The 23,529-nt window shown below is 33.4% G+C and overlaps 1 protein-coding gene and 1 non-coding gene across 5 annotated transcripts in view; one reads left to right on the forward strand and one right to left on the reverse strand.

Moving 5' to 3' along the window:
- CCDC39 (coiled-coil domain 39 molecular ruler complex subunit) overlaps positions 1-23,529 on the reverse strand; it is a 61,304-nt gene that overhangs the window by 3,150 nt on the left and 34,625 nt on the right. For 3 of the 4 annotated variants that reach the window (XM_006210639.4, XM_072961529.1, XM_072961531.1), the window contains 10 exons: positions 22,312-22,506; positions 21,198-21,362; positions 18,542-18,679; positions 16,497-16,705; positions 10,736-10,859; positions 2,018-2,177; positions 1,483-1,589; positions 621-761; positions 296-475; positions 77-162 (listed from right to left, as the gene is read on the reverse strand). In XM_006210639.4, coding sequence (XP_006210701.1) covers positions 77-162; positions 296-475; positions 621-761; positions 1,483-1,589; positions 2,018-2,177; positions 10,736-10,859; positions 16,497-16,705; positions 18,542-18,679; positions 21,198-21,362; positions 22,312-22,506 — 1,505 coding nt within the window. Of the gene's footprint in view, positions 1-76; positions 163-295; positions 476-620; positions 762-1,482; positions 1,590-2,017; positions 2,178-10,735; positions 10,860-16,496; positions 16,706-18,541; positions 18,680-21,197; positions 21,363-22,311; positions 22,507-23,529 lie in introns of those variants that run through there. The other variant, XR_012072830.1, reaches the window with a different exon arrangement.
- LOC116282889 (U6 spliceosomal RNA) lies at positions 2,714-2,817 on the forward strand. Its single transcript, XR_004192426.1, has one exon. It is a non-coding gene; the product is annotated as a U6 spliceosomal RNA (small nuclear RNA).

Consider the following 23,529-nt stretch of genomic DNA (forward strand, 5'->3'; position numbering starts at 1 on the left):
CAGGTGCTGGGTTCACTTAGGCTGGAAGCCATGAGAGTTGTATGGAAGGAGATGGGTTTTTTCGCCTTCCACTTACCTTGCTGATAACAGTGAAGTCTGTGAAGGAGATCTAGAGCTGTGACGACTGCCTTTAGTACTAGCTGTAGGTAGTTCTAAACCACTCTGGAAGAATATTCAATAGCAATCGTTAGTACCACTGCATTTTAGAGTATTTCTCATTAGATTTCACTTTATGATGAATGCCATAAATTTTTTATTTTCATTAAGTGTTTTATCTAGAAGGTATTCTTATTACCTGTTCAAAGTATGTTTGAAGGATAACTCCGATTTCAGCATTTTCTTCTGAGATATCAACTAACATTTCATCAATGACCTTATGAAGCTGTTTCACTTCACGAAGTTTAATGTCTTGTTCTTCCAGTGTTTCATCTTTTGTGTCTTTCAAAAGACGAATTTCCTTGGTGAGTTTAGCATACTGTTGGTCAATAGTAGTCAATTATTATACAAGCCTATTTTCCACAACTTAATATTTTTTAATGGATGAAGGAGGATTTGGGGTCATCATTTGGAACTCCAAAAAATATAAATATGACAGGTCAGTTTTGAAAAGTTATCAATACCTGTTTAGTTACTCTCTCTAATTTTGGCTTCTGCTCCTCAGTTTCTCTACTTAGTTGACGTACATAAGCTTGCTTCTCTGATAATTTTTCTTTAACATCATTTGTTAAATGCTCTATAACCGCTAAAGTATTTTCCATGCTCTGCAGAAAATAAAGTATTAACATACTTATTGGTTAGAATCAAATAACTTATAAATTGCCACTTAAGTATTCATTTAATTTTCATTTATTTTTGTATATAATGTACATTCTATTGGTTGATAAGTACAATGGTTTTATGGATTAAGTTTTGTATATAATTCCACTGGAAAGTATTTTTATGGTAATTAAGAGAAAAATAAACAATTCAAACAATGACTGTTGAAAGCATACAATTCTCAGATTCCCAATTCATACCTTTTCCTTCAACTTCATTAACCAAAAAAGTCTAAATTTTTATATAGAACCTGCTTACAAAGCACATTGTTTTCTCTTTCAGTGATGTACTTTAGTAACTACTTTCTACTAAATTATTTATATCCTTCAAACTTTTTTGTTTTAAGGAACAATCTTTAAGGTGATCTTTAAGGATTTAAATGAAATAAAAGTTCATTAAATAAAGGTTAGTGGGTAGATCATAATTAGCTAGCTATAATTTATCAACTAATTAACAAGTAATTGTCACGGATCCAGTCTGTGCTTAGCCTTGGCATTTTAACTAATTTAGTTAATATTTTGATCTCTTGTTTTTTTCTCACTTAAATGAGACATCTCTTACTATCTACTTCTCTACAAAAGTGTCTTTGTACAAGAAAACAATAGAGTAATAATAACAGTAGTTAACTTTTACTAAGGGCTTATCATTAAATCCTATAGAATTTACCTGGATATCTTCCTGTAGTTCTCTGATTTGTCTTTGTTTGTATCTGTATTTTTCATCAACAGCTCTTTTTTGTTCTTCTAGTTGAATTTTTAGCTCATATTCATCACCTGGAGTTTAGAGAATTTTTACTTTAAATGTTTAACATGCTGTGAAGAAAGCAACCTTAAAGTCTTACATAAATTAAACCTTTAACATTTTTTGTTATGAAAGGTTAAACTCCTTATGTCTAACTGTTGAAAAACAGGGCATGAAATAACTATTCTTATTTTGTCAGCACAGAGCAGCCAATATGCTGCTATTTTCTTCAGATTTGAAATTAATTCCCCAGAGAAGTGATGTCATAGCACTAGAACTAATAATGGAAATAACACCTTAGCACTTATTTTACAGGAGGTGGGGGTGATCAGTTTTTCCGACTCAAACATGGTACATTTTTGTTTTCCTTGTCTCATAGTGTTCCTCTTTTTAAAATAAATAACTGTACAGCTTTCACTGCATGTATATTCAATTAGAAGTTTGAATAATTCCTACATACTAGATGGAGTCACTTTCCTAAAAGATTGTTTGTAATTGTGGTTGCAACTGTTCAGCACTTGCAAAGTGTTTCCTAGAGCATAGATTTCTTTTTCAGCTTTGTTGATCTTAGCATCCAAACTGTCACCTTCTCTTTGAAGTTCTTCTTTTTCTTGAGCAGCCTATAAAATACAGAATAGAACTGATTGATTAAAAGTATTTATCATGGGGGAGAATGTCTGTTTTCATGGCAAGAAATACTTAATTGACAACAGTACCAATTTGCCTTGGGGCCTTACATGCAGCACCAAGGACTTATTTCTTGCACTTGATTTGAGTAGAACAAATCCTCAAGGCCTTCCAAATATAGCATATAGATACAAAATGGTGATGGAAATGTAGTAACTAACCAAAGCTTACATGAAAACTCTCCAACAAAAATGACCAAAAAGTCAAGCAGGTATAAATTTTACTGGGAAGAAAAATAAGGTTAGCTAGAAGGGGATTTCAAAGTAAATATTAAATAAAAAGAATGTATGTTTCTGGCCTGAAAGAGGCTTGGCACACTTTCTCATTTTAAATCTTAGAAGTAAAAGAGGTGAGCAAGGAAAGTAAATACTTATCATTTCAAACCCAGGTATATTAGAAGCAGAGTTATTATGTGTGTTGTTAGAAGTAGTTATTAGAAGTAGGATCTCAACATCCTTAAGTAGAATTAGAGTGCTTGCTTCATTCGGACATACTAAAATGAACAATACAAAGAAGATTGCATGGCGCCTGTGCAAGAATGACATGCAAATTTATGAAGTGTCCTGTATCTTTAAAAGGAAAAATACTGCATGATTCCACTTCTGTGCAGTATCTCAAGTAGTCTAATTTACAAAAACTAAAGTAGAATGGTGATTGCTAGGGGTTTCAGGGAGGGAGAAATGGGGAGTTAATGTTTAATGGGTATAGTTTGTTTTAAAAGATGAAAAAAGTTCTAGAGATGGATTTTGGTATTGATTGCACAACAATATGAATATAATTAATACCACTGAACTGTATGCTTAAAAGTTGTTAAAGCAGTAAATTTTCAGTATATTTTACCACATTTTAAAAATAGTTTTAATTAGAGAAAGATAATTGTGATAAACGTGGCTAGAAAAAATAAAGTGTAAAAACTGCTGAAAACCAATTCCTCAGTGAGTGGATATACTCAGTGACTTTCCAGCTTAACTGTGTCACTGGGCTAGGCCTTCTAGAGTTGTGCCAAAATAGTTCCAAAGAACTTCTCCAATTAAGGGTTTACAGGGTTAGCATGCATATATACTTAAAAGTGCCAAAACCCACTTTTTGTCAAAATCAACTAATAATTTCATTGGTTAATTTATTCAGTCTCAAGTATGTACATTTAAACCAGAATATGGTCACTGGGTAAGTTTTATTGGTAATGTTACAATTCTTAACATTTTCACTGTTCTTTGTTTTATTATGCTTCAAGATATATATTACACATATTTTTATAGCAAATAGCACATAATAAAAAAAGCTTAGCAAAAAAAAGTAAAGTCATTAGATAAATTATATCTAATTCCTTTGAGTCCAGAATTAGCAAACATTTCATTTGAAATATACTATAGTGAAAGAAAGAGTTAGAATGAATCAAAACAGCTAGGTTTTAGTTGTGGATTTCCTATGAGTGAGTTGAACAACATTAAATGATACACTTTCCTACTCCAAGTTCAGTTTACTTGTCAAATGAAGGGGTTGAATTTGTTCATTTATACAAATTCCTGATTTAATTCCATATATACCTTAAATTTCTAAATCTCTATGATCCCATTTGCCTCAAAATCAGAAATTATGTAATATTTACCTTTTATCTTAGATTAGAAAAGCTGATATTTGGAAGACATTTTTACTTACATTTTTTAAATCAACATTTTAAAGAATTTTCTAGTAGTTCCATTGGACGGTTTCATTCAGTGGTGATCAGAATTGGACCATTTCCTTTAAAGACAAGGGAACTTGGAAATGGGTAAAAGGAAATATAAAACCATGTGTGCCACATAGACAAGAGGCCAGTGCAGGACCAAAAATGAGGACTGTGTGTTGACCTGCTTCCTCACAAAAAATATAAGAAGTCCCAACCCCCAGGACCTCAGAATGTGATCTTATTTGGAAATAGGGGTTTTGTAGATGTAATTAAGTTACAATGACATAATTAGGGAGGCCTTGATCCAATATGATTGGTGTCTTATAAAAATGGTAAATTTGGACAGACACGGACATACTTTGAGGGAAGACTGAAGGGACAAAGGGATTATGCCACATGAAGATGAACGTAGAGATCATGGTGTTGCTGTTGCTTCCATAAACTAAGGAACACCAAAGATGGCAAGCAAACCACCAAAAGTTAGGAGAGAAGCATAGAACAGACTGTCCCTCACAGCCTTCAGAAAGAACCAATTCTGGTGACACTCTCATCTTGGATTTCCAGCCTCTAGAACTGTGAGACAATAAATTTCTATAGTTTAAGCTACCTAGCTTGTGATATTTTGTTATAGCAGCCCTAGCAAACTAAACAAGGGGTCAGCAAACTGTATGTAAAGGGTGAGACAGTATTGTAGGCCTTATGGGCCATTCAGTCTCTGTAAAAACTACTCATACTTAATACCATTGTTATTGTAGCATGAAAGCAGCCACAGACATAGGTAAGTGAATGAGTTTATGTATTGTGTGTTCCAATGCTTATTTACAAAACAGCATTGTGCAGCATTTAGCCCAGAGCCCATAGTTTGCTTACTTCTGAAATACAGTATGCAATAAATAAAACAATTGTTAGCACGGTGACTGAATTCCTCTTCCCCAGTTATTATATATATATATATACACACACACACACACACACATATGTATATATATATAAGGAAACATTACCTTTGGGAGGAATGTAAAGGATCTAAGGAAAGGAAAGGAGCTTAAATTGACTAAATTTACATCCTGAGTCTACCACATTCAGAAACAGAAATGACGGTTAGCTTCTAATTGGCAAGTTCAAGTTTTTCCTAGCAGTGAAACTGCTGAGGTCTTACTTTTAAAAAGTTAAAAAAAAATTATGCTTATACAAATATAAAATGAACATGTCAAAGATTTTGTTCAATTCATTAATGAAGTAAACCATGAAATTTTGACAAGTTCAAAAGGAGAATTGCATAAATATATATATATACACATACACACACACACAGAGTCAAAAATTCTGAAATAAGTTTGTTTATATTTACAGATACAAAACTGGCTAATATCTTTTAGGGCAATAAAATACAATGTTTAGGTTATCTTTCCTACAAGCATAAGTCAATTGTATTTATATTGGCCAAATCCATTTGCATTGTTATGGACGAGAATAATACACATGACCATCAATTTTCTCTAAAATAACATCTATCCCAATATAAGGTGTGCTAATCTACACATAATAGGAATCTGAGAAGGAGAAGAAAGAGAAAAGGGGACTGAAAAGGTATCTTAAGAAATTATGGCTGAAAACTTCCCAAACCTAAAGAAGGAAACAGATATCCAAATACAGGAAGCAGAGAGTCCCAAACAAGATGAACCCAAACAGACCTACATCAAGACATATAATTAAAATGGCAAAAGTTAAAAAAGATTCTAAAGGCAACAAAATAAGAAATGAAAGAGGATCAATAACAACTGATACTGCAGAAATACAAAAAAAAAACCTCGTAAGAAAATACTATGAACAATTTTATGCCAATAAACTGGACAACCTAGAAGAAATGGACAAGTTTCTAGAAACATACAACCTGCTAAAATTGAGTCAAGAAGAAACAAAATTTGAACAGACTGATCATAAGAAGCAAAACAGAATCTGTATCTATAAATACATACATACATACATACATACATACACATACATACATACATACACTCCCTGAAAACAAAAGTCCAAGACCAGATGGCTTCAGTGGGGTATTCTACCAAACCTACAAGAACTTATGCCTATTCTTTTCAAACTCTTCCAAAAGACTGAAGAGGAGGGAACACTCCCAAGTCATTCTATGAAGTCAACATTACCCTGATACCAAAACCAGACAAAGATACTACAAAAAAAAAAAAAGATAATTACAGGGCACTACCTTTAATGAATATAGATGCAAAAATCCTCAACAGAACATTAGCAAACCAAAACCAACAACATATAATAAGATCATATACCATGATCAAGTTGGATTCACTCCAGGGTCACAAGGATGGTTCAACATATGCAGATCAATCAGTGTGATACACCACATCAACAAAAAAAAAGAAAAAAAACCACATGATCATCTCAATAGATGCAGAAAAAGCATGTGATAAAATTCAACATCCATTCATGATAAAAATGCTCACCAAAGTGGTTATAGAGGGAACATAGCTCAACAAAAGCCATTTATGACAAACCCACAGCTAACATAATATTCAACAGTGACAAGCTGAATGCTTTCCCCCTAAATTCCGGAACAAGACAAGGATGCCCATTCTCACCACTTTTATTCAACATTGTATTGGAAGTTTTAACCACAGCAATCAGGCTAGAAAAAGAAAAAGGATCCAAATTGGAAGGGAAGAGGTAAAATTGTCATCATATGCAGATGACATGATACTCTATACAGAAAACCGTAAAGACTCCATACAAAAACTATTAGATCTGATAAGTGAATTTAGCAAGGTAGCAGGATACAAGATTAATATACAGAAATTAGTTTTATTTCTTTAAACTAACAATGAAATGTCAGAAAAGGAAAGTAAAGAAACAATCCAGTTTAAAATCACATCAAAAAAAAAAAAAAAAAAAGAAGATACCTAAGAATAAACCTAACCAAAGGAGGTGAAAGACTTATATGCTGAGAACTATAAAACACTGAAAAAGGAAACTGAAGATAATTCAAAGAAATGGAAAGATATCCCATGCTCTTGCATTGGAAGAATTAATAGTGTTAAAATGGCCATACTACCCAAAGCAATCTACAGATTTAATGTGATCCCTATCAAATTACCCATAACATTTTTCACAGAAGTAGAACAAATAATCCTAAAATTTACATGGACTCACAGAAGACCCAGAATTGCCAAAACATCCTGAGGAAAAGGAAAAAAGCTGGAGGCATAACCCTCCCAGACTTCAGACTGACTATACAACAAAGCTACAGTAATCAAAACAGCATGGTATTGACACAAAAATACAGATATGTAGATCAATGGAATAGAATAGCCCAGAAATAAACCCAAACACCTATGGCCAATTAATCTTCAGCAAAGGAGGCAAGAATATACGATGGAGAAAAGACAGTCTCTTCAGCAAGTGGTGTTGGGAAAGCTGGACAGCTGCATGTAAATCAATTAAGTTAGAACACTCCCTCGCACCATACACAAAAATAAACTCAAAATGGTTTAAAGACTTAAATATAAGACCTAACACCATTAAACTCATAGAAGAGAACATAGGCAAAACATTCTCTGACATAAATAATAGCAATATTTTTTACATCAGTCTCCCAAGGCAAAAGAAATAAAAGCAAAGATAAAACAAATGGGACCTAATCAAACTTACAAGCTTTTGCACAGCGAAGGAAACCATAAACCAAATGAAAAGACAACCTATAGAATGGGAGAAAATATTTGCAAACAGTGTGACTGACGGCTTAATTTCCAAAATATACAAACAGCTCAAACAACTCAATATCAAAAAACAACAAACCAATCAAAAAATGGACAAAAGACCTAAATAGACATTTCTCCAAAGAAGACTACAGATAAACCAGCAGGCATGTGAAAAGACGTTCAACATCGCTAATTATTAGAGAAATGCAAATCAAAACCACAATGAGGTATCACCTCACATCAGTCAGTCAGAATGGCCATCATCAAAAAGTCTACATATAACAACACAGAGAATATAGCCAATATTTTATAATAACTGTAAATGACAATTAACACTTAAAAATTCAATAAAAATTTTGAAAATTAAAAAAAAATTTAAGTCTACAAATAATAAATTCTGGAGTGTCTGGAAAAAAGGGAACCCTCCTACACTGTTGTGGGAATGTAAATTGGTGCAGCCATTATTGAAAACAGTATGTACATTCCTTAAAAAACTACAAATAGGGTTACCATATGATCCAGCAATCCCCCTCCTGAGTATATATCCAGATAAAACTATAACTTGAAAAGATACATGCACTCCAATGTTCACAGCAGCACTATTTACAATAGCCAAAACATGGAAGAAACCTAACTGTCCAACAACAGATGAATGGATAAAGAAGATGTGAGATATATGTATCATATATATATATGTATATGGCCATAAAAAAGAATAAAATAATGCCATTGCAGCAACATGGATGGACCTAGAAATTATCATACTAAGTGAAGTAAGTCAGACAGAGAAAGACATATACAGTATCACTTTATATGTGAAGCCTAAAAAATAATACAAATGAAATTGTTTACAAAACAGAAAAGTTTGTTTTCACAGACACAGAAAACAAAATTACGGTTACTAAAGGGGAAAGAGTGGAGGAGGGATAAATTAGGAGTATAGGATTAACAGACATACACTGCTGTATATAAAATAGATAAACAATAAGAATTTACTGTATAACAGAGGGACTGTATTCAATATCTTATAACTTATAATGGAAAAGAATCTGAAAATTTCAGAATATATACATATAAAACCAAACCATGTTGTTGTACACCTGAAACTAACCAATATTGTTTATCAACTATACTTTAATTTTTTTAAATTAATATCTATCCCTCTACAGAGTTGTAAAGTATGTTAGTCAATAGAAAATCAATCAGAGGTGTGCACTTCTGTAGAATCAGGCAATCCCTGGAAGGCCCACTAGAAAATGCCAAGTCTTTAGTGTCACCATGCAGTGGCATCATTGCAAACGCACTGATTGTTTTTGCCCATTTTCAGGCCATGGATAATTTTTCTCAACGTAAACCAGACTGAGTTTAGTTATAAAGAAAAGTTTCATTTTTATACAACTGGCACATGTGAAGTGATATGGGTAAAATATTTAAATATGCCACACAACAAAAAATGCGAATAACCGTGTGGCAAGCTGTGGATCCTGGAGAAGATGCAATGTGAAGTGAGGCATCAGGAAATTGAGACGGGCGACTGACAGCCTTGATTAATTCCACATATTCCTGATACTGGTACAGAAGGAATACTCTTCCTCATAAAACTTGCCTGTCTTCCTGAGAAGTGAATTCTTCATCATCATCATTACCATGACAGCAAAAACAATAATGATAACTAACAGTTATTGAGGGCTCCTTTTGTTCCAGGTACTGTTTTAAAGGCTTTACATATATTTTGTCCCTTCTAACAACAAAAATAACAATATTATCCTAATTTTGCAAGTGAGAAAACTAAAGCCTCAAATAGCTAAATAACTTATTCAAGGTCACCTGCCTAATCACTGATAGAGCCAAGGCATGGGCAAAGACACTCTAACACCAGTGCTTTTATGTAACTCATCAGATCCCTTGTTGGTAGCGAAAGTTAACTGGAACTGCAACATCTGTCTACTTCCCAGCTTAACAGACTCGAACCTACCACTCACCTCTTGGGAACATTCAAAACCTGAGAGGAGGAAAGGCCTGTTAATACTGGGCAGAAGCATGAAGTACCAGAGACTGATGAGTTATAAGAAGGGTTTGAGAGCTGGGACTCATTTCTCATACTTGAGTTAGGTGGAATTTCCTGAGGCAAAGCAGCAGAGTGTGCAGAATGTGTTTGGGGCATCCTTAAAGAAGGACTACAGAAGAAAACTTGGAAAATTAAGTAGAAGTCAAAGGGAAGGCACATCCACAAGGGCCATCCTCAAAAAGTGTGAACTGGGGACCTCCTTCTCACTCCTATCCATGTATGATACAGGAAAAATGAGTTAAAGTTAAAATTCCCATTCCTTCTTGGTAGTTTTGAGTAACTTCCCAGACCTCTCTGTAAAGGAAATCACACCTGTTCAGGGTATTTTCTACATGGGAAAGATGAAGATAGCAATAGTCAGGAAGGAAAATGCATCCAATTCCTGATCACTTCTAAACTGCCCCTTAAATTTATGAGGTAAAGATAACTATGAGATGGCAGACAACTCTCAGAACATCAGAGCAGATTCACCAGATCTGTTTGTCTTCCATCCAATATGAAGGCAAAGGAACAACCCCTTCCTCTCTGGACATCTGCCACACACAGCAATGGTAAACTGGGGTATAAGAGTCAGTGGGGCAGCTCCAGGCGACGATAAAGTCTAGGGTGTGGTCATACAAATGGGTGGCAGTTAAGTAAAGCTCCGAGCCCGAGGTGTTGAACAGGTTGTCACATGCATATTAGACAGCCAGAGTGGCAGCAGGTCTTAAGAGTAAAAGAGGTTATGACCCTTGAGTAAATGACAGAAAACAACATCACACAAATGACAATCCAAAAAAGAAAAAAGAAAAAACAACAGTGGTCCAGACCTCTCTTTGACCTAATGGATGTGTATAAAACTAATATTGCTTTAGTACCTCCATCTAGCAACTGATGTTTTCTGTCCCTAATCAAGTTCAGTAACTACTAGAGTGCTATAAAATTTCAAATTTCACAGCAAAAAAAAATTGCCATTTTGGTTGCTAACAAAGAGCTAAGAAAGAAAGGACACTTCATTTTATCACAAGTATAAATCAAGATTACCTTTATTACATAATAGGCCTGTGTTTTCTCCTCTTCTCCTTCAGGAGGCAGCATAACAACAGTAAGGATTTCGTATCTGTTCTTCAGCTTATCAATTTTACTTAGCCGCTCATGAAACTCAGTGCTAGTAGGAAAACAAAAAGAAAGGGAAAACACTGAAAAACAAATAGCATACTTTATTCAAAAATAGACTATACTGTTTTTGCTAGTTACTTTTTCCCTTTTATCACAGTAAATTTATATTTTTTGTTTCAAACTTATTTTATTATAATACTAATAACACTAATATATGCATAGCAATGCAGAGAATGACTCATCTGTGTGCTACAACCTCATGAAAGGGAGCCTTCCAACCATGGTCAAAAGAAATCTTAAACCTACCAGTTTTCTACTCCTACATAAAGCTGATGGTAAAATAATTAAGTATCAGAGTTACAGCTTTGCTTGTTTTAAAGTATTATCGTTGTTTCATCAGAAAGTATTTATTCATCCTTTATGTGATTGTAAACAACAAGGCTTGTAGACTTCCAGCTTTAAGACGGTGGACTAAGCACAAGCATAACTCTCCTCCTTCCTAAAATGGAAATGATTAAAAGAAAAAAAAAAAACCCCACCACAGCTCTGGGAACAAGAAAGACAATTTTTTTTTCATGAATTCATGAAAAAATGGAAAGCAAATACAATATGATTGACAGGAGAAAAAATGGATACACACACTGAAGATTAATATAGAAATAAAGGACACTTCTTCCCAAAGAAGTCTAGAGAAAATCCAAACTCAGGAATAAGAAAGAAAAAGAGCAAGAGTGATCTTTCAGGCTATTAATAAGGTAATTAATAAAAGGATTGCCTACAAAACATCTGGGCCACTCTCAGCCCCTCAAAGTACACAGAAATATTAGCAGGAATTATTTCTGTTCCAATGATAATCTCCAAAATTACCAGAGTTCCTACAGTTGCACACTGAACCTGGAGAGAAAAGTTAAAAAGAACATGATGTAATTCTAGACCTCCACAATAGTGGAGGTTAATAAAAAAAGGCAGTTCTAGTCAGGAATGAAAGTTTTCATTGCCCAAAATAAACTCCTTATGCTCCAGATAGACTACCCCAGAGCGCAGAGTCAGCCCTTCCAGTTAGGGGAGAGACCTGTTAGAAAAAGAGATCTACCTAATTGTTGAAGAAACCATATCAGCTAGCTATACCAATCATCATGGTTATTAATTAAGCATTTGTTAATAAATACAACAGAAAGCCAAAGGCTATCAGCATTTATGAAAAGCCCGCAGCATGAATAAAAAGAAAATGAATCAAAACAGAACAGACCCTAAGAGAAACAAAGATAATATATGAACAGAAAAGAACCTTCAGAGTATTCTAATTAGTATCATCTAAAAGATGAAAGAATATTGCACCCCAAAATAGTCATAAAACAAAAATGGGCCACTATGAAAAGAGAGAACCAATGAAAGAACAGAGTTCTTACAAATAATCTTCCCTTTTTAATCTAAAAGTAGTGAAGAATGTCAGGCACGGTGGCACTCCTGCAGTCCCAGTGACTCAGGAGGCTGAGGCAGGAGGACTGCTTAAGGCCAGGAGTTCTGGGCTGTCCTGCACTATGCCGATCAGGAGTCCCCACTAAGTTCAGCCTCAATATGTGACCTCCAGGGAGCAGGAGACCACCAGGTTGCCTCAGGAGGGGTGAACTGGCCCAGGTCAGAAACACAACAGGTCAAAAGAGTGAATCAATGATATACAGAGAGGGAGAAAGAGAAGGGCAGGGAATGGGGAGAAGACAGAAAGGAGGGGGATGGGGAGAGAGAGAGAATACCTTAAAAAATGAAATAAAAGGAATAAAAAAAAAACAAGACAAAAATTTAAAAATCTGGAAGACAAATCTAAGAAGGCCAACACCCACTAAAAATGAGCAACACATGGGGAGAGTGGTGTGGAAAAAAAAATTAAAGAACTAAAATATTTTCCTGAGCTGAAGAAAGACTTGAATGAAATAACTGAAAGAGCTCACCAAACAAAAATGAGAAAGTATAAAACACCCAGACATATACATGGAAATTCTAAAATGCTCCCAAATAAAAACATTGTCCTAAAGCTTCCAGAAAGAAAACAAGGTTCCCTACAAAATCAGATGAATTAGTCTGGAATCAGACCTCTCATAAACAACACTTTAGTGTAGAAGAATATGAAACAATGGTTTCAAACTTCAACTCTAATTCAAATATGGGGTAGAATAAATATGTTTTAAACATTCAAGGACTCAAAAATTTCAGAAAACATCAGTCCTGGGAAAAAAATTACAAAATATACTCCAGAGAAATGAAATGAGAATCCAAGAAAATACTATGACAAAAGGTACATGAAAGGCAGCACTATATACAATAGCCAAAACATGGAAGCAATCTAAATGTCCATTGACAGATGACTTGATAAAGAAGCTGTGGTATATTGATACAATGGAATACTACTCAGCCATAAAAAGAATAAAATAATGCCATTTGCAGCAATATGGATGGACCTAGAGGTCATCATTCTAAGTGAAGCCACTAAGAGAAAGAAAAATACCCTATAGTATCACTCATATGTGAAATCCAAAAGAGAAAAAAAAAGACACTATGAACTCATCTACAAAACAGAAACAAACTCAGACATAGTAAACAATCTTGTGGTTGCCACGGAAAGGGGGCAGGAAAGGATAAATTTAGGAGTTTGAGATTTGCAAATGTTAGCCACTATACATAAAAAAAGATTTTAAAAATGTTTCTTCTGTATAGTACAGGGAACTATATTTAATATCTCATAATAACCTTTAATGGAAAAGAATATGAAAATGAATATATGTATGTATATGCATCCCTGGGACATTGTGCTGTACACCAGAAATTGACACATTGTAACTGACTACTTTAATAAAAAGAAATTTTTTTAAGATACATGAAAGAATATTAAAACAATAAACATGTAAAATGTGGGTAGGCTGAAATTATTGCTGGCAATGGGCTGTACAGTTTAATGCAAATTATAAGAAAGGAGTTCTTTTAAAAGTAGAGACATAATATTAAAAACAATAAATAATAACCTGAAACTATAATCATTGATTTCAACAATACATGAAGGATGGAGAGAAGAAATGCAGCAGTAAAAGATGCTAAAAGTCTTAATTCATTTAGGAAGGAAAAATAATAGGAACGACTTAATCTTCAGTATTCATAGAGAGATAGGAAGATTAGAGTTTCTTCTGAATTTAAGAATAAACAACCAGTAAAAATAAATAAATAAATAAATAAATTCTGCATCAAACTAAAAAAAAAAAGAAACAACAAAATAATTAAAATTAAAATGTGTATCTACAAACAAAGGGGAAAAAAGTAAAACCAATGAAAGACAGGAAAGACAAAAAGAATACCTACCATATGATCCAGCTATTCCATTTCTAGGTATCTACCCAAGAAAAAAGAAAGCACGTGTCCATACCAAGAATATATATGTTCATAGCAGCTTTATCTGCAACAGCCCGAAACTACAAACAATTCAAATATTCATCAACAGATAAATGTATATATATATATATATATATATATATAGGCACAGACACATACAATGGAATATTACCACTTTGTGATAAAAAGCTGAGATCAGCAAACCATCCTACACCTGCCACTTGTTTTTATACAGCCTAGGGTAGGAGCAAAGAATGACTTTTACATGTTTTAATGTAAAATGGTTGAAAAATTAAGAGAAAATTTATATTTCATGAAACATAAAAATATATGAAGTTCTAACTTCAGTGTCCATAAAGTTTTACTGGAACACAGCCAACTCATTTATTTGCATATTGCCTAGGGCTGCTTACACTCCACAATGGCAGAGTTGAGTTGTTGCAACAGAGGCCATATGGCTCACAAAACCTATAATATTTACTATCGGCCCTTATAGAGAATTGTGTGGGTTACAGCTAAATAATACTTAGAAGAATTGTTTCAGCCTTCAAGGTTGAAAATTAATTATCTGTCTCAAGAAGTCAGAAAAAGAACATCAAAATAAACCCCCCAAAATAGAAGAAAAAATAGTAAACATGAGAGCGGCAGTTAGTAAAATAAAAAAAGAATTCACAATTTTAAAAAATCAGCAAGAGTTTATTTTTTTCAAATAAAATTAACTAACTACTGGCAAGACTTATGCCATCCAAAAAAAGAGTCACAAATAATCAGTATCAGGAATGAAAAGCTACAAACACTATAGCTATTAAACATATAATAAAATTATATTGTGAAAAACTTTACGGCAATAACTTCGAAAATTTAAGTGAAATGGAAAATTTTTCCTAGAGAAAAATATAATTTACTAAAACAGACTCAGGAAGAAATATAATATCTGCATTGTCCTATAACCAATAAATAAATTGAACCAACAGCTGAAAATCCTCAAAAAACTCCAGATTCCCAATGGCTTTACCAGTGAGGTATTTGAAAGTTTAAGAAAGATATAATTCTGCTCTTTTATAAACTTGTCCAGAGGATAGAAAAATAAGAAACACAAAAATAATTTTATAAAAGTAGACATAACCCTCATAACCTGAAAACTTGACAAGGGCAGGAGAGAAAGGAGAATTATAAACAGAGATACAAAAATTGTATAAAGATATTAGGAAACAAAATCTAGGCCTATACAAAATGTAATATGTGACAGACAGTTGTGTTTATTACAGGAATGTAAGTTTGTTTGAGCTTTGAAAAAGCAATCAATATATTCAATGATATTAACAGATTGAAGAAACTACATCATAACAATAAGTACAAAAAAGCATACAGTAAGTCAACATTCATTCTTGATTAAACAAATGAAAACAACCTCTTCCAGAAACTGACACAATATTGTAAACTGACTACATACTTCAATAAAGAATGCAAATTTTAAAAAAAAAACCTCTTAACAAAGAATGAAAATACATGGGAGCTCCCTTAATATCATACAGAGTATCTCAAAAAACACCACGGTAAACTTGATACTTAACGATAAAACAATGAAAACTTTCCCTTTGAGATCAAGCACCTGCAAGATGAGGATACCTGCAATCACCACTGCTTTTCAACAGTGAACTGAAGGTTACATAACAAGGGCAATAAAGTGAGAAAAACAAAAGAGAAAAATTGAAAAGGAAGACACAAAACTGTTATTTGCCAAAAATGTCAGTGAAATACCTAGAAATTAGAATCTACAGATCAATTGTTAGAATTAGTAAGAGTTTAAGCAAGGTTGCTGGATACTTAATATACAGAAACCAACTGTATTTCTATATACCAGTAACAAACCAAAAATGAAATGTTATAAAAGAGATAACGTTGACAGTAATTATAAAAAAACATGTAGCCAGAGATAAATCTTATAGAAGATATGCAAAATCTGTATGAAAAAACTGCTTCAATAAAGGCAGCTATTGGGTATCCATAAGGGAAAGCATGTTATTCGACCCTTACCACAAACCACACACAAAAATCAATTCCAATTAAAGGTCTTAACATAAAAAAGGTAAATCCAAAGAATGAGGTAGGAGTTAGCTTAAAGAAAGAGAAAGGAAAAAGCATAGATTTGTGGATAAAATATTTCCTATGTATTATATTAAAAGCTTTTTCAAATGAGTAAGAAAAAGATGGACAAGCAAGGTGGTGGAGGTGGCAGCCAGCTCTTCTGATATTACCCTTACATTTTCAAAATGCTAAAGCAGAACTTTAACATTCTAATTAATACCTTATGTTTTGCCGTTCTTGGTCAACATATCGTATTTGTGATGCAAGCATTGTTTTGTGAACCTTAATTTCTTCAGTCCGTTCTTCCATAGCTGAGTATAATTGTTGCTTTCTTTTTTCCAGAGAAAGAACTTCTTCTGCCTTACTGTGAAGCATTTCTCGAGTATGTTTAACTTCAAGTTTTAAAAGATTGTCTTCTACCATCAGATCCTAACAATATAACAAAATCATCAGCTACTGATATAATCATTTGTGCACCTAAACCAAAATGTGTTTCTTTTTTATTGCTACAAAAGTGAAACCTGAAAATACAATTTCTTCCAATTTCTAAATATTAATTAGGGTTAAATTTAGATTGCTCCAAGTCATGACTCTGGTTTTTCTTTTCTTTTTATTATAAGAAAAGGGTTTACAGCTATTCCAACTCTTTTCTTATAAATTAAATTTTAAATTCAAGTTTTACTTAAAAAAAGTAAGAAGTTATTCCTAAAATTGAAACTTACAATATCCAGAATATATATAAAGGCCTATGGATGAGGATTTTTATATTCTAAACTAAATCATACAGAATAACGTGTAAATAAATTATTTTAAAACAACTCAGTCATGACTATTGATGCAAGAATACACAAATAGATCAATTTCCAGAAAAGAAAGCCTAGAAAAAATACTCCAGAATATAAGATTTTACTGTTTGAAAACAGCCTTTCAGTTGGAGAAAAGATTAGATCCCCACATCTCAAAAATAAACTCCAATAAAACAGATAAACAAGTTTCTACTGTATAGCACAGGGAACTATATTTAATATCTTGTAGTAACTTATAATGAAAAAGATTATGAAAACGAATTAATACATAATTCATGTACATGTATGACTGAAAACATTATGCTGTATACCAGAAATTGACACATTGTAAACTGACTATACTTCAATTAAAAAATAATAAATAAATTTTAAAAATGCAAAATAATAATAATAATAATTTTAAAATAAACTCCTGGTGAATTTTAAAAACTTAATATAAGAGATGAAGCCAATGCAGCTACTAGAAACAGTTGCTATTTGTTTGAGTTTTTGTGCAATGAAGACATTTCTAAGCATAAAAACTATACAGGGAAAAACACTTAAATATTTGATATTAAAAAAAGTTTCTATGTCAAAAAAACTGAATTAAAATTTACAGACAATGGGACAAATACTGACAATATTTATGAGTTAATATTTTTACACATAAAGATCTTTTGCAAAGCAATTTAAAAATATAAACCTCCTAGTGGAAATATGGGCCCAAAAAATAAACCTAGAAATCCAAAAGAAAAATTATGGCACATAACAGAAAAAATGTTTCAAATATTTTAACTGAAACATAAATATTTTAAATTTTATGTTTAAACTTTAGATGTTTTAAAATGTCACCAATGCAGGCTAAAATCAATAAGATATCGTGTTTGCCCATCAAATTGACAACAATTTTATAAATTATAATACCCAGCCCTGGTGGTGGTGAGTAAAATAGAAAACTTACATACTGCTGGTGGCAGTATTAACTGAACCCTACAGAGGGAAACTTGGCTTGAAAATAGTTTCAAGACACCAAAAATGTTCATTCTTTTTGAACCATAATTATACAGCTGGAAATTTATCCTAAAGAACTACATGAAGAACTGTACAACAAAATAAATGCATAGTACATGATAGTACTATTTAGAAGAGCCAAACACTGGTAACAAACATATATCCAAAAAATAGGAGATGGTTAAATAAATTATTGTAACTTTATGCAATGGACTATAGGAAGTCTAGAAGATATTTAATGTTTAGGAAACACGTACAATGTATTTTTAAGGTTTTAAATACAATACATAAAGCAAATTCTCTTCAAAAGATTGAAAGAAAATAATATACTATAACATTGTTTATCTTGTGTACAGTGATATAATGACTTATTTCCTTCTTTATAATTTGGTATATTTAAAATTTTTTCTACAATTAGCATGAAAACATATGCTTTTTAATAGTATCTATACATATGATTTTATTGCACCTGTTTCAAAGCTTTGGCTTTATTAAGTTCTTTCTCTGATCTGTCATTGAAAAGGTTCAATTCATTTATTTTGGCCATGAGGGACTGCTTTTCATCACAATTTTTACTATTTGACTTCTTGATAAAGTAAAGATCATTCTGTAAAAAGGAAACAAGGTACATAAATACATATTTTAAATAACAATATTAAATACATACTACTAAACATGTCTTACATTAAGTTATATATTCTATTAAATATTTCTAATAATCAAATTTTTAAATGTCACCCTTCATGCTCTAATGTCTCTGATATAATTATCTATTGATGTTTGGGTTTGCTTTGAATTCAATCATTCTAGGAAATATTACGTATGCTTACAGTTCAAACTGAATTATTAAGTGACTGCTATTTATGGGGAGAAATAGGTGGGAGAGGATCTCAAGCTTTGGTTCAATAGATGGTTCACCTTCTGGGGTTCATTATTTGATTCAACCCATGTCCCAGAAGGTTAAAAACATTAACAGTCTGAGAAAGCTCAGGTTCTTGGTTAACTATAAGCTCTGGAATCAGACTGTCTTAGTTACATATTAGCCATCTGATCCTGGGGGGCAAACTCCTCTTCCTCCGTTTCCTCATTTCTAAAATGGAGATAATAACAATACCTACCTACCTGGGCTGTTGTAATGGATAAAGAAGTTACTGTCAAAGAGTATGTACAACAATGTTTGACATGTAGAAACGCCATGTCTTATTATTATTATTACATATCTAATCACATATTGCTGGAGAGAAAAATGCTAAATAGGATGTAACTCCATCGGATGCGTAGATGGTCATACATACTCAGATTTCAGTTTTCTAGCTTTATACCAATTGGAACTCTCCCTCCAACGCAAAACCAGAACAAGCTTTGTGCTCCTTGTCCTCTGTTAGCCCCTCTTAGGGTACCTAAAACAAAAATTTTCTAGTGCCAAGACCTATCCCTCTCCTCTCCTTCTGTCTTCCTGTTTCCCTCCCTTCCTCCCTCCTCTGTCTTTCTCATTGCTTGTACTTCTCTGCTGTATCAGGACCTAAGACTGATGCAGGGCAGTAAGAATATTTTTACATAAAGGAATGATTTTATAAAATTAACTTTCAGAAAGAAAATTCTAATTTGAGATAATTTCCAACCTGAAGTAATGTTTCTATTAAGGAAAATAAGAGATGGAGTGGAATGAGAGACTGAATGCAGAATGACTTTACAATCTGATGCTACTACTGAGAAGAGAAAACCTTCATTATCAGGTTAACTAGCTTTAATATCTTTAAAAATTCACTGCATTTCCATTCACTTTCTCTCTCTATCAAAACCACAGCTGAAATAGGCATTAGTACTAGCCTACTGCATAATGGACAGAGCCCCACGGTAGTGAAAAGGGGGAACACTAGAAGCATCCCCACACAGCAAAACAGACATAACTCAGGTCGGGGTCAAAAAACATGTTCAGATACAAATGTCATCCTCCTATCATTCTGCAGCACTAATATTCTCATATTCTATGAAATTTTAAAAATAACATTTATTGAGTACCTACTAAAAGTACTATATTAAGATATACAATGCTTCTAATGCCCCCAAGTGCCCTAAAATAATATTAAATATTGTTTTCTATTTTAAAATGAATACTAGGACTCAGAAAAAGTAAAACAGCAGTAGTAGTATATATAACCTTGACATTCAAAACCAGTTCTAATTCCAAAACATGTGCTCTTTTCCATTAAACCACAAGAAGCAGGTTTTCTAAAATTTCATCAGGCCCAAACCAATATTTTGTCATCTTAAAATTTATTATTATTGTTTTTTTAATTTTAAAAAGCAATAGCTGAGCCCTTTCACCTTTTAGCCCTAAAGCAGTTCAGGGCAATTCTTTCTGTAACCACTAGAGGACACTCAACACTAGCCTTTCCAGCTGTTTTAACATCTAAACCCTTTGGAGTTTTCCCCACATTTAGGTCCATGCTCACTCCTTCACTCTTACTTTCCAGTTAAACTTTAACATAGGTTCTATATTACACAGGTTCCCCTAATATAGGTTTTATATTGCCATAAACATATTAAAATACCTAAAGATGATGAACATTTTCATCTTATTAACAATATTGAGTCATCTGAAATAGTTTAACTAAGTAAATATTTGGATAACAACAATAGATGACCCATAAAAGAGCAGCTTCTTTTAGGTGTCATTTCAAAGATAAAGGGAAATCAAGTTATTATAGTAGATACATAATATAAAACTAGAATTTATCAATTTTTAAAATCATACTATTTAAGAGTATTTTTAAGTCACATGAATTAGGGATCAAATCCTAGCTCTCCATGAGGTAGCTGTGTAATCATGTACAAGTTACCTAATCTGTAAAACAAGTAATAACTTCTTTCTCACAAGACATCTATAAGGATTAAATGAAATAAAATGCTAAAGACATATATTTAGCATATAGTAAATACGTAATGAATGGTAATGTTTCATTCTCTTAGTCAGTATAGAAATATGAACATTAGTTCATACATTTTTTTATATATGTGGGTAGCTTGGCAGTCATCCTATCCAAAGTAAAGTCCTATGAACATGTCAACTTTAAAACAGAATGACTAATGATAGAATATATGAAGCATAAAAAGTAAGTTACATGAAGCTTCTTGATCTCTGTTTCCAAAAGGCTAACTGTAGATTTTTTCTCTTCCAATGTCTTTTTAAGTTCAACAATTTTTGTTTCAAGTGCTTGTTTTTCTTCTGAATTAATTTCTCCCTTTAACCGTGACATTCGGCGTTCCACTTGTTGAATGTAAAAATCCTGTTACAGTTTTAAAAAATAAGTTAGTAAGGAAAAACAGTTAAAATCATTTCTACAAATGCAAAAACACTGTAAAAATACTTTCTTATATGAGTTTGGCCTGATGTCATCATTTACTAAAGTCACTTTAAACCTTCAGTAATTTATAGGATGAAATCCTTCTTAGTCTAAAGGGTAACACAGCAAACTATTCTTCAAGAGCCAGGGTACATGACAATGACACAGAAATAATCTTCTGAAAATATAACAAAGCAGCTAAGTAGGTATTTATCATCCTACCATGATGGAACCTCAGTGAATCCACTGAATTTACACAGACATCAATTTTTGATGGGACATTTTGTAAGGGGTGTAAAAAAGATAAAGTCACAGACTGTTAGGCATGAAAGGCCTAATAAATCTGATGAACTTCTAATGAGTTATTTTTAAAATTACATATTAGCATCTGTAATTTTGAGAAACTAAGAATATATCAGACAGGGAAATTAAGATGTAGAGAAGGAAGACATTAAGAAAGTAACGTAAGACAGAATATATAAACAGAACAAATAAGGAAAAACTTAAAAAAATATTTTTAACCTATTGGTCCACGGGTTGGGGTGGGGAAGCCGATGTCTGCATAACTAAGAATCACAGTTTTTCTAGGTTTCAGATATTCCACTCCTTGTTTTGTTTTGCTAGAGATCCAATTGCTCCAAGATTCCTTTAAAGCATGGCTCTCCCCCAGTAGAGTTGTCTATCCTCTTACTTGTTCATTTCAGATTGAGAGAAAAATAGTTTCTAAGGCTCCCTCATCCAGCTACTGACCTAACATGATAGCCCATCTTCGGCATCCATCTATCCCCTCAAGAGTTCTTAGAAATTTTTGTTTCCTTAGGATACTGCAGTATCTTGACTGTTACAATGATAACAAATTAATCTGGAAAATATTCATAAGTGTAACATCTACCTGATTGTACATAATTTCTTGCTGCTTCAAGGTTTCAAAGTCCAGTTTATGTAACTGATGGTTGAGGTGCTTTAGAGAGGAACGGGTTCCTTCAATTTCAGATACAACAGCTTTTTCTTTCATTGTCTCCGCCTGTAGTTCCTGGACTTTCTTAAATAGCACATCTTTCACTATGTTCAATTGAACTTCTACTTCCTGATGATAAGAATAAAAGTGATTAATGAAATTATAATACCTTGAAATGTTTTATTGCCTGAATATTATAATTTGTGGGCTCTTAAAATGGGGGGCTCAAAGGCCCCCATTGTAGCCCTTCCCACAACTTCAACAAATTCCCAACATTGCTTGTAGGATACTCTAAATCTAGTAAACTAGAAGAGCAGTTTTCTGTTCCTGTAGCATGCACCTTGATCTGTCATCTTAACTCTGTTCTATGTCACCTTAGCCTTAGAACCTGGCTATTCCAGTGGTTTCCTTAGAACATAGAATATACTGGAGGATTTTTCTGGTCAAGATGGAGAAGTATTAGGACCACAAGCTCACCTACTCTCATGATCACAACAAAACCACAGCTGACTGCTAAATAATCATTGATTAAAAAGACTGGAACCTAGCAAAAAAGATCTCCTTCAACTGGAAATGTAAAGAGGGAACCACAAGGGGATGGCAGTAGGGGGTGCATTCATGATATAACTGGGTTCCCTATCCTTGGGTGGGCGACCAACAAGCTGGAGAAAATCATATTGCAGAGCCCCTTCCAGAAGAGTGAGAGTTCTGAACCTCATATCAGGCTCTCCAGCCCAGGGTTCTGGCATTGTGAGGAGGAGTCCTCAGAACATCCAGTTGTGAAGGTCAATGGGGCTTAATTGCAGGAGCCCCATGGCAATGGAGGATAAAGAGACTTCACCCTCTTTGCAACTGCATACAGAATTTTGCATGCACCGGGCCAAGGGCAAAAGCAGTGATTCTATAGGAACCTGGGCCAGACCTGCCTGCTAGTTTTGGAAGTTCTCTTGGGGAGGTAGAGGGTGGCTGTGGCTCACCCTGGGGACATAAATGCTGGTGGCGGACATTCAGATAGTGTTCATCTACACAAGCTTTCCTGGAGGCTGACATTTTTGTTTAGGTCATTGGTGCCAAGACTTAGCCCCACCCAACAACCTGTAGGCTTAAGTACTGGGAAACCTCAGGCCAAACAGCATACTCAGTAGGAATGCA

The sequence above is a fragment of the Vicugna pacos genome, chromosome 1 (assembly GCF_048564905.1).
Source record: "Vicugna pacos chromosome 1, VicPac4, whole genome shotgun sequence".
Classification (NCBI taxonomy): Eukaryota; Metazoa; Chordata; class Mammalia; order Artiodactyla; family Camelidae; genus Vicugna; species Vicugna pacos.